At 38.6% G+C, this 12,893-nt stretch overlaps 1 protein-coding gene across 2 annotated transcripts in view; it reads right to left on the bottom strand.

Annotated features, from left to right (window-relative positions):
• Positions 1–12,893, bottom strand: part of VAMP7 (vesicle associated membrane protein 7) — a 61,483-nt gene that overhangs the window by 23,237 nt on the left and 25,353 nt on the right. For both annotated transcript variants that reach the window (XM_031006004.3, XM_055375944.2), the window contains one exon: positions 661–728. In XM_031006004.3, coding sequence (XP_030861864.1) covers positions 661–728 — 68 coding nt within the window. The remainder of the gene's footprint in view (positions 1–660; positions 729–12,893) is intronic.

Genomic DNA, 12,893 nt, shown 5'->3' with positions numbered 1-12,893 from the left:
AAGGTGTAAACCTGTACTGTACATTTAAATTTATAATTGTGTAGACCCAAATCGTAGCTGATCTCTGCCCTCCTTCTGTTCACCATATATCTGTCATCTTTCCTTAAAACTTTCATCCACAGTAACTGCATTGAAAATGTGAGGACATACGGAACCATAGTATAAGCAGCTCACAAGGACACACTGTCTCCTTTAAGGCTTATTGGCCCTTTCCAATCGATGTCTCTTGATTGATACAAGGCAAGATGAAACTATCAGTGTAAGCAAAAAAGTGAATTGTCCAGTTTTCAAGATTCATACTGGGTCACAAATGGCTTGCACATTTGTTTCATGTTTTACAAATTTGTAAAGTGAACAGACTGTTACATGCAGTTGAGGTGCTAAATTATATAGGCCTCAATCCAAAGCTTTAGAAAATTGTTTCTGTATACTGAGTATGTTTTCCAAACCAAAGCTACCTTAATGGCTATTAGGGGATGATGTTTCTTTTCTATGCCTCATTGTTATCCTCATTATTACAAAGTAATCACATAATGGAAATGAGAAAGAAAAAAAAAACCACCAAATATTTGAATTTAAGGTATTTCCCAATTATGTTAGCCATCATCCATAGTTTCTCCACTTTACATCAGATTCCATATTATCAGATTCCATACTTACAGAATCCACAAGATTTTCTGTTTTGTCAATCAATAATTCCAATCTTTCTCCTCGCTGAGCTACCAGATCTGAAAATATTGGAAAAGTAGAAAAGGTCAAGTTTTCCACTGTAGAATAAAATAAACTTTTTTAAAAAAAGTAATATAACTTAATGAATACACTGTCCTGGGGCCAAAGGACAGGCATGCTTCACCCACTGGTGACACCACTCGAAAACAAGGACTAGCCCACCTGAAATCCCCATGCCCATCAAAACTTCACCACAGCCTCCATAACAACTACACTCTAAGCCACTAAGAAAAATACAGACATGGTTGATGCTGTTTATAGCTGAAGAAATTATACAGACTACACTACTGAATGTACCCATAATCAAAGTCTAAGTGCCCTGCCCAACCAACACCATAGATATATCCTCAAGAAAAAGTCCTTGCATATTAAAGCAAACCTAAAAATTGGAAGAAGTGACCATAGAAATATTATTAACAACTATATGCTAATAAACTGGAAAACCCAGAAGAAATGGATAAATCCCAGGACACATGCAACCTACCAAGACTGAATCAGGAAGAAATAGAAAACCTGAACAGGCCAGTAATGAGTAATGGGATTGAATCAGTAATAAAGTATAATCAGTAATAAAGTCTCCCAACAAAACCAAAACAATGCCCAGAATCAGCTGGCTTCACTGGAGAACTCCATGAAACTTACAGAGAGGAACTAATATCACTTCTCAAACTATGCCAAAAAATTCAAGAGGAGGGAATTCTCCCTACTCATTCTATAAGGCCAGCATTACCCTGATACCAAAACCTGACAAGGACTCAACAAAAAAACAAAACTGCAGGCCAACAACCCTGATGATCACAGATGCAAAAATCCTCAACAGAATACTAGCAAACCAAATCAAACATCACATCAAAAAGATAATACACAATGATCAAGTGGGATTTATCCCAGGGATGCAATGATGATTCAATGCATGCAAATCAATAAACATGAAACATTCCATCAATAGAATAGAGAATAAAAGCCACATGATCACCTTAATAGATGCAGAGAAAGCATCTGATAAAAAAAGCATTTGATAAAATTCAACATCTCAGGGTGGTTGGCAAGATGACCAAATAGGAACAGCTCTGGTCTGCAGCTCCCAGTGAAATCAATGCAGAAGGTGGGTAATTTCTGCATTTCCAACTGAGGTACCCGGCTGATGGGCATCTCATTGGGACTGGTTAGACAGTGGGTGCAGCCCACGGAGGGCGAGCCGAAGCAGGGTGGGGCGTTGCCTCATCCAGGAAGCACGAGGGGTCGGGGAACTCCCTCCCCTAACCAAGGGAAGCCGTGAGGGACTGTGCCGTGAGGAATGGTGCACTCTGGCCCAGATACTATGCTTTTCCCACAGTCTTCGCAATCTGCAGACCAGGAGATTCCCTTGGGTGCCTATGCCACCAGGGCCCTGGGTTTCAAGCACAAAACTGGGCGGCCATTTGGGCAGACACCGAGCTAGCTGCAGGAGTTTTTTTTTCATACCCTAGTGGCGCCTGGAATGCCAGTGAGACATAACTGTTCACTCGCCTGGAAAGGGGGCTGAAGCCAGGGAGGCAAGTGGTCTAGCTCAGTATATTCCACCCCCACGGAGCCCAGCAGGCTAAGATCCACTGGCTTGAAATTCTCATTGCCAGCACAACAGTCTGAAGTCGACCTGGGACACTCGAGCTTGGTGGAGGGAGGGGCGTCTGCCATTACTGAGGCTTGAGTAGGCAGTTTTCCCCTCACTGTGTAAACAGAGTGGCCAGGAAGTTTGAACCGGGCAGAGCCCACCGCAGCTCTGCAAAGTCCCTGTAGCCAGACTGCCTCTCTAGATTCCTCCTCTCTGGGCAGCACATCTCTGAAAGAAAGGCAGCAGCCCCAGCCAGGGGCTTATAGATAAAACTCCCATCTCCTTGGGACCGAGCACCTGGGGGAAGGGGTGGCTGTGGACTCAGTTTCAGCAGACTTAAACGTTCCTGCCTGCCAGTTCGGAAGAGAGCAGCAGCAATCCCAGCACAGTGCTCGAGCTCTGCTAAAGTATAGACTGCCTCCTCAAGTGGGTCCCTGAGCTCCATGCCTCCTGACTGGGAGATACCTCCCAGCAGGAGTCGACAGACATCTCATACAGGAGAGCTCTGGCTGGCATCTGGCAGGTGCCCCTCTGGGACAAAGCTTCCAGAGGAAGGAACAGGCAGCAATCTTTGCTGTTCTGCAGCCTCTGCTGGTGATACCCAGGCAAACTGGGTCTGGAGTGGACCTCCAACAAACTCCAGCAGGACTGCAGCAGAGAAGCCTGTTAGAAGGAAAACTAACAAACAGAAAGGAATAGCATCAACATCAACAAAAAGGATGTCCACATAGAAACCCCATCCAAAGGTCACCAACATCAAAGACCAAAGGTAGATAAATCCATGAAGATGAGGAAAAACCAGTGCAAAAAGGCTGAAAATTCCAAGAGAACAAACTGGACGGAGAATGAGTTTGACAAATTGACAGAAGCAGGCTTCAGAAGGTGGATAATAACAAACTCCTCCAAGCTAAAGGAGAATGTTCTAACCCCATGCAAGGAAACTAAGGACCTTGAAAAAAGGTTAGAGGAATTGCTAACTAGAATAGCCAGTTTAGAGAAGAACATAAATGACCTGATGGGACTGAAAAACACGGCACGAGAACTTTGTGAAGCATACAAAAGTATCAACAGCCGAACTGATCAGGTGGAAGAAAGGATATCAGAGATTGTAGATCAACTTAATGAAATAAAGTGTGAAGACAAGCTTAGAGAAAAAATAATGAAAAGGAATGAACAAAGGCTCCAAGACATATGGGACTATATGAAAAGAACAAACCTATGTTTGATTGGTGTGCTTGAAAGTGACAGGGAGAACAGAAACAAGTTGGAAAACATTCTTTAGGATATTAACCAGGAGAACTTCCCCAACCTAGCAAGATAGGTCAACATTCAAATTTGGGAAATACAGAGAACACCACAAAGATACACCACAAAGATACTCCTCGAGAAGAGCAACTCCAAGACACATAATCGTCAGATTCACCAAGGATGAAATGCAGGAAAAAATGTTAAGGGCAGCCAGAGAGAAAGGTCAGGCTACCCACAAAGCGAAGCCCATCAGACTAACAGCAGATCTCTCGACAGAAACCCTACAAGCCAGAAGAGACTGGGGGCGAATATTCAACATTCTTAAACAAAAGAATTTTCAACCCAGAATTTCATATCCAACCAAACTAAGCTTTATAAGTGAAGGAGAAATAAAATCCTTTACAGACATGCAAATGCTGAGAGATTTTGTCACCACCAGGCCTGCCTTACAAGAGCTCCTGAAGGAAGCACTAAATATGGAAAGGAAAAACCAGTAACAGCCACTGCAAAAACATATCAAACTGTAAAGACCATCGACACTATGAAGAAACTATATCAACTAACAAGCAAAATAACCAACTAGCATTATAATCACAGGATCAAATTCACACATAACAATATTAACCTTAAATGTAAATGGGGTAAATGCCCCAAATAAAAGACACAGACTGGCAAATTGAATAAAGAATCAAGACTCACCCATGTGCTGCATTCAGGAGACCCATCTCATGTGCAAAGACACACACAGGCTCAAAATAAAGGGATAGAGGATTATTTACTAAGCAAATGGAAAGCAAAAAAAAGCAGAGGTTGCAATCCTAGTCTCTGATAAAACAGACTTTAAACCAACAAAGATCAAAAAAGACAAAGAAGAGCATTACATAATGGTAAAGGGATCAATGCAACAAGAAGAGCTAACTATCCTAAATATATATGCACCCAATACAGGAGCACCCAGATTCATAAAGCAAGTTCTTACAGACCTACAAAGAGACTCCGACTCCCACACAATAATAGTAGGAGACTTTAACACCCACTGTCAATATTAGATTGAGACAGAATATTAACAAGGATATTCAGGACTTGAACTCAGCTCTGGACCAAGAGGACCTAATAGACATCTACAGTACTCTCCAAGCCAAATCAACAGAATATACATTCTTCTCAGCACCACATCGCACTTATTCTAAAGTTGATCACATAATTGGAAGTAAAACACTCCTCAGCAAATGCAAAAAATGGAAATCGTAACCAACAGTCTCTCAGACCACAGTGCAATCAAATTAGAACTCAGGATTAAGAAACTCACTCAAAACTGCACAACTACATGGAAAATGAACAACCTGTTCCTGAATGACTACTGGGCAAATAACAAAATTAAGGCAGAAATAAATAAGTTTTTTGAAACCAATGAGAATAAAGACACAACGTACCAGAATCTCTGGGACACAGCTAAAGCAGTATTTAGAGGGAAATTTATAGCACTAAACGCCCACAGCAAAAAGTGGGAAAGATTTAAAATCAACACCCTAACATCACAATTAAAAGAACTAGAGAAGAGCAAACAAATTCAAAGGTAGCAGAAGACAAGAAATAACTAAGATCAGAGCAGAACTGAAGGAGAAAGAGACATGAAAAACCCTTCAAAAAGAATCAATGAATCCAGGAGCTGGTTTTTTGAAAAGATTAACAAAATAGATAGACTGCTAGCGAGACTAATAAAGAAGAAAAGAGAGAAGAATCAAATAGAAACAATAAAAAATGATAAAGGGGATATCACCACTGATCCCACAGAAATACAAACTACCATCAGAGAATACTATAAACACCTCTATGCAAGTAAACTAGAAAATCTGGAAGAAATGGATAAATTCCTGGACATATACACCCTCCCAAGACTGAACCAGGAAGAAGTCAAATCCCTGAATACAACAATAACAAGTTCTGAACTTGAGGCAGTAATTAATAGCCTACCAAACAAAAAGGTCCAGGACCAGAAGGATTCACAGCCGAATTCCACCAGAGGTATAAAGAGGAGCTGGTACCATTCCTTCTGAAACTATTCCAAACAACAGAAAAAGAGGGACTCCTCCTTAACTCATTTTATGAGGCCAGCATCATCCTGATACCAAAGTCTGGCAGAGACACAACCAAAAAAGAAAATTTCAGGCCAATATCCCTGATGAACACTGATGCGAAAATCCTCAATAAAATACTGGCAAACCGAACCCATCAGCACATCAAAAAGCTTATCCACCACGATCAGGTCAGCTTCATCACTGGGATGCAAGACTGGTTCAACATACGCAAATCAATAAACATAATCCATCACAGAAAAAGAACCAATGACAAAAACCACATGATTATCTCAATAGATGCAGAAAAGGCCTTCGATAAAATTCAACACTGCTTTATGCTAAAAACTCTCAATAAACTAGGTATTGATGGAATGCATCTCAAAATAATAAGAACTATTTATGACAAACCCACAGCCAATATCATATTGAATGGGCAAAAGCTGGAAGTATTCCCTTTGAAAACCAGCACAAGACAAGGATGCCCTCTCTCACCACTCCTATTCAACATAGTATTGGAAGTTCTGTCCAGGGCAATCAGGCAAGAGAAAGAAATAAAGGGTATTCAAATAGGAAGAGAGGAAGTCAAATTGTCTCTCTTTGCAGATGACATGATTGTATATTTAGAAAACCCCATTGTCTCAGCCCAAAATCTCCTTAAGCTGATAAGCAACTTCAGCAAAGTATCAGAATGCAAAATCAATGTGCAAAAATCACAAGCATTCCTATACACCAATAAAAGACAAACAGAGAGCCAAATCATGAGTGAACTCCCATTCACAATTGCTACAAAGAGAATAAAATACCTAGAAATACAACTTACAAGGGATGTGAAGGACCTCTTCAAGGAGAATGACAAACCACTGCTCAAGGAAATAAGAGAGGACACAAATGAATGGAAAAACATTCCATGCTCATGGATAGGAAGAATATGGCCAAACTGCCCAAAGTAATTTATAGATTCAATGCTATCCCCATCCAGCTACCATTGACTTTCTTCACAGAATTAGAAAAAAACTACTTTAAATTTCATTTGGAACCAAAAAAGAGCCCATATAGCCAAGACAATCCTAAGCAAGAAGAACAAAGCTGGAGACATCACGCTACCTGACTTCAAATTATACTACAAGGCTACAGTAACCAAAACAGCATGGTATTGGTACCAAAACAGATACATAGACCAATGGAACAGAACAGAGGCCTCAGAAATAACGCTACACATCTACAACCATCTGATCTTTGACAAACCTGACAAAAACAAGCAATGGGGAAAGGATTCCCTATTTAATAAATGGTGTTGGGAAAACTGGCTAGCCATATTCAGAAAACTGAAACTGGCCCCCTTCCTTACACCTTATACAAAAATTAACTCAAGGTGGATTAAAGACTTAAACGTAAGACTTAAAACCATAAAATCCCTAGAAGAAAACCTGGGCAATACCATTCAGGACATAGGTATGGGCAAAGATTTCATGACTAAAACACCAAAAGCAATGGCAACAAAAGCCAAAATTGACAAATGGGATCTAATTAAAGCAAAGAGCTTCTGCACAGCAAAAGAAACTATCATCAGAGTGAACAGGCAACCTACAGAATGGGAAAAAATTTTTGCAATCTATCCATCTGACAAAGGGCTAATATCCGGAATCTACAAGGAACTTAAACAAATTTACAAGAAAAAAACAACCCCATCAAAAAGTGTGTGAAGGATATGAAAAGACACTTCTCAAAAGAAGACATTTATGTGGCCAACAAACATATGAAAAAAAGCTCATCATCACGGGTCATTAGAGAAATGCAAATCAAAACCATAATGAGATACCCTCTCACACCAGTAAGAATGGCGATCATTAAATGGCAATCATTAAGAAGTCAGGAAAGAACAGATGCTGGAGAGGATGTGGAGCAACAGGAATGCTTTTACACTGTTGGTGGAAGTGTAAATTAGTTCAACCATTGTCAAAGACAGTGTGGCGATTCCTCAAGGATCTAGAACCAGAAATATCATTTGACCCAGCAATCCCATTACTGGGTATATACCCAAAGGATTATAAATCATTTTACTATAAAGACACATGCACACGTATGTTTATTGCAGCACTGTTCACAATAGCAAAGACTTGGAACCAACCCAAATGCCCAACAATGATAGACTGGATAAAGAAAATGCAGCACATATACACAATGGAATACTATGCAGCCATAAAAAAGGAGGAGTTCATGTCCTTTGCAGGGACATGGATGAAGCTGGAAACCATCATTCTCAGCAAGGTAAGAAAGGAACAGAAAACCAAACACCACATGTTCTCACTCATAAGTGGGAGTTGAACAATGAGAACACATGGACACAGGGAGGGGAACATCACACACTGGGGCCTGTTGGGGGGTAGGGGGGCTAGGAGAGAAATAGCATTAGGAGAAATACCTAATGTAGATGATGGGTTAATGGGTGCAGCAAACCACCATGGCATGTGTATACCTATGTAACAAAGCTGCACATTCTGCACATGTATCCCAGAACTTAAAGTATAATAATAAAAAAAGAGCAAATGTGTAACATAGAAATTGCAATGGGTCAGGTTGAAGTATTTCCATTTTCATCCATAATTTTAGCAGTATGACGACATAGCTCAAAAGGAAAATAGGATATTCTACTTTTATATATTCAAATAAAAATATATAGTTCGAGGTATCAAAAAAAATTCAACATCTCTTCATGATAAAAACTCTCAAAAAACTAGGCATAGAAGCAATATCCCTCAACATGATAAAGGCCATTTATGACAAACCCACAGCTAACATCATACTGAATGGGAAAAACGAAAAGCCTTTCCTCTAAGAAATGGAAAACTCTCACCACTCCTATTCAACATAGTACTGGAAGGATGCCCAGTTTCACTACTCCTATTCAACACAATACTGGAAGTCCTAGCCAGAGCAATCAGGCAAGAGAAAGAAATAAAGGGCATCCAAATTGAAAAAGAGGAAGTCAAATTATCCCTCTTTGCAGATGATATGATCTTATGTCTAAAAGACCCAAAGACTCCACCAAAAAACTCCTAGATCTGATAAATATATTCAGTAAAGTTGCAGGATACAGAATCAACATACAAATATCTGTAATGTTTCTATGCATCAATAATCAACTTGGTGAAATAAAACTTTATGAAATCAAGAAGGTAATCCCATTTATAATAGTTATGAACATATAAAATATTGAAGAATAAATTTAACGAGGAGGTGAAAGACTCCTACAAGTAAAACTACAAAACACTGATGAAAAAAACTGAAGATGACACAAAGATACAGAAAGACATCTTATGGTCATGGATCATAAGAATGTATATTATTAAAATGACCATAAGCCCAAAGCAATCTACAGATTCAATGCAATCTCTATCGAAGTACCAATGTCATTTTTCACAGAAACAGAAAAAACAATCCTAAAATTAGTATTTCAGGAACCAAAAAAGAGTCCAAATAGCCAAAGCAATCCTGAGCAAAATGAACAAAGCTGGAGGCATCACACTACCTGACTTCAAAACATATTACAAGGCTACAGTAACCAAAACAGCATGGTTTGGTATAAAAACAGACACAAGGTCGATGGAATAGAATAGAAAAGCCAGACATTGATCCACGTATGTATAGCCACACATATATAGGCAACTGATTTTCAACAAAGGTGCCAAGAACGTACACTGGGGAAAGGACACTCTCTTCAATAAATGGTACCGGGAAAACTGGATATCCATATGTGGAAGAATTAAACTGGACCTCTGTCTCTCATCACATACAAAAATCAACCAAGATAGATTAAACACTTAAATTTCAGACCCAGAACTATAAACCTACTAGAAGAAAACATAGGGGAAACACTTCAGAACACTGCTCTAGGAAAAGATTTTATGGCTAACACCTCAAAAGGACAGGTAACGAAAAGAAAAATAGACAAATAGGACTATATTAAACAAAAAAGCTTTTGCACAGCAAAGGAAGTAATCAAGAGTGAAGAGACAACCAGTTGAATGGGAGAAAATAGTTGCAAACTATTCATTTGATAAGGGAATAATATCCAGAATATATAATGAACTCAACAGGAGATATACAAATAATCCCCTTAAAAAGTGGGCAGAGGACATGAATAGCCATTTCTCAAAAGAAGACATGCAAATGGCCAAAAGGTATATGAAAAAATGCTCAACATCATAGAAATGCAAATAAAAGCCAAAATGAGATATCATGTTACCCCAGTTAGAATGGTTACTAAAAAGATACAAAATAACAGATGCTGGCTAGTATAAGGAAAAAAAAAAAAACACTTACACACTGTTGGTGGGAAAGTAAACTAGTGCAGCTACTATGGAAACCAGTGTGGAGATTTCCCCAAAAACTAAAAATTAAACTACCATATGATCCAGAAATCCTACTACTGGGTATTTATGCAAAGGAAAAGAAATCAGTGTATAAAAGGGATATCTGCACTTGCATATTTATTGCATCCCTATTCACAATAGCAAAGATATGGAGTCAACCTAAGTGTCCATGAATGGATGAATGGATAAAGAAAATGTGGTTTATAAACACAATGGAATACTATTTGACCATGAAATAGAATGAAGTCATGCCATTTACAGCAACATGTATGTAACTGGAGGTTATTATGTTTAGGGATATAAGGCAGGCATGGAAAGACAAATATCACATGTTCTTACTCACATGTGGGAACTAAAACAGTTGATCTCATGGAGGTAGACAATAGCACAATAGATACCAGAGGCTAGGAAGGGTGTGGGTATGTGGGGCTGAGCAGGGAATATGAGAGGATGGTTAATAGGTACAAACACACAGTTGGATAGAAGGAATAAGTTCTAATGTTTGATAGCAGAGTAGGGTGACTAAAGTTAACAATAGTGTATTATATATTTCAAAATAGCTAGAAGAGAGAATTTGAAATGTTCCCATCACACAGAAATAAATTCTTGAGCTGATGGACACCCCATATATCCTGACTTGATCATTACACAGTCTTTGCATGTAACAAAATATCACACGTACCCCATAAATGTGTACAAATATTATGTATCAATTAAATAAAAGACACTAGACAGCTAGCTCTCTTTTCCTTGCCCGATGGGAGAACAGAGAGAGAAGATGCTGTCTGCAAGCCAGGAAGAGAGCCCTTACCAGAACCTGACCATACTGGCACCGTGATCTTGGACTTCTAGCCTCCAGAAATGTGAGAAAATAAATTTCTGTTGTTTAAGCCACTACATCTATGGAATTTTGTTATGGCAGCCTGAGCTAAGACAAATGATCTCAAATTAATAACCTAACAACTTAACTTTCTACCTTATGGATCTAGAAAGAAGGGTAAACTAAATCTAAAGCTAGCAGTGGGAAGGAAATAAATATTAGGGTGAACAAATTAAATAGAGAACAGAAAAACTATAGAAAAAAAATCTATGAAACCAGAAGTTGGTTCTTTAGAAAGATCAATAAAATTGACAAACCTTTACGTAGAATGACCAAGTAAAACAGAAAAAACTTACATTACTAAAATCAGGAATGAAAGAGGAGACATCACCACCAAACTTACAAAACGAAAAGGATCTTAGGGGAATTCTATAAACAGGAGTGTGTAAATAAATTAGGTAACTTAGATGAAATGCACAAATTCCTAGAAAGATACAAACTGCTAAACAGACTCAAGAAGAAATAAAAAATCCGAATAGAGCTACAGCAAGCATAGAGACTAAATCAGTAATTTTAAAACTTCAGGCTGGGCATGGAGGCTCATGCCTGTAATCCTAGCACTTTGGTAGGCTGAGGCAAGTGGATCGCTTGAGCCCAGGAGTTTGAGACTAGCCTGGGCAACATGGCAAGACCTTGTCTCTACAAAAAAACCAAAAAACAAAAATTAGCCAGGCGTGGTGGCACATGCCTGCAGTCCCAGCTGCTTGGGAGGCTGAGGTGGGAAGATTACCTGAGCCCAGGAGGTCAAGGCTGCAGGTAACCCTCCCACCAAGGGAATGAAAGAGGAATTAGAGAGGATCGTGTCACTGCACTCCAGCCTGGGTGACAGACAGACCCCGTCTCAAAAAACAAAAACAAAAACAAAAAAGCTTCACACAAAGAAAAGCCCAAGCCCAGGTGGCTTCAAAGGTGAATTCTACCAAACATTTCAAGAATTAATACAAAACTTTCACAAATCTTTCCAAAATAGAAGAAAAGGGGAACACTTCTTGACTCATTCTATGAGCCCAGCATTACCCTGGTATCAAAACCAAACAAAGACATCACAAGAAAAGAAAATGATAGACCAACAACTCTTAAAAATACAGACATTTAACAAATCCTCAACAGACTACTGGCAGGATGAATCCAATAATATGCAAAAAGGACTATACACCATGATGCAGTGGGATTCATTTCAGAAACACAAGGTTGATTTAATATCTGAAAATCAATTATTATAATACATCATATTAATAAAGAACAAAAACCATCATTTCAATAGATGTAAAAAAAATTGACAAAATCCAACACTGTTTAATGATAAAACCACTCAACAAATAAGAAAAAGAAACTTCCTCAACCTGATAAAGGACATCTATGAAAAACCCACAGCTAACCTCATACTTAATTGTGGAAGATTCTTCAAGATCTCCCTAAGAGCAGGAATAAGACAATGATGTCCACTCTTACCACTTCTATTCAACATTATACTGGAGGTTCTAGTTAGGGCAATTAAGCAATAAAAAGAAATGAAAAGCATCCAGATTGAAAAGGAAGAATTAAAACTATCTCTATTTGCAAGTAGCATGATTCTATATAGAGAAAATCCTAAGAAAACTATTAAAAAGCTATTAGAACTAATAAATGAGAACAAGGTTGTATGATACAACACCAATTTATAAAAATCAATAAAATTTCTATACATTAGTACTGAACAATCCAAAAATGAAAGAGAAAAATTCCATTTACAATAGCACAAAAAAATACTTAGGAACAAGGCAAGAAGGATGTTAGAAGAGATATTGTTAAAGAAAAATTATTCTGACACTGGTTAAAAAATGGTAAGGCAGATTTTGAGATTACTGCAATAGGGGTCAAGGCTATCACAATGGAGGGGAGAGATTGAGCTCAACTTCTAATGTAACCAAGACCAGTGGGGATTTGTGGCCAATGAACAGAGTAAGGGGGTCAGAGGATGGAAAATTACTAAGAGGAGACATCAAGGGCAA

Source organism: Gorilla gorilla, chromosome X (genome assembly GCF_029281585.2).
Source record: "Gorilla gorilla gorilla isolate KB3781 chromosome X, NHGRI_mGorGor1-v2.1_pri, whole genome shotgun sequence".
NCBI lineage: Eukaryota > Metazoa > Chordata > Mammalia > Primates > Hominidae > Gorilla > Gorilla gorilla.
This window is presented reverse-complemented; position numbering and strand designations above follow the sequence as displayed.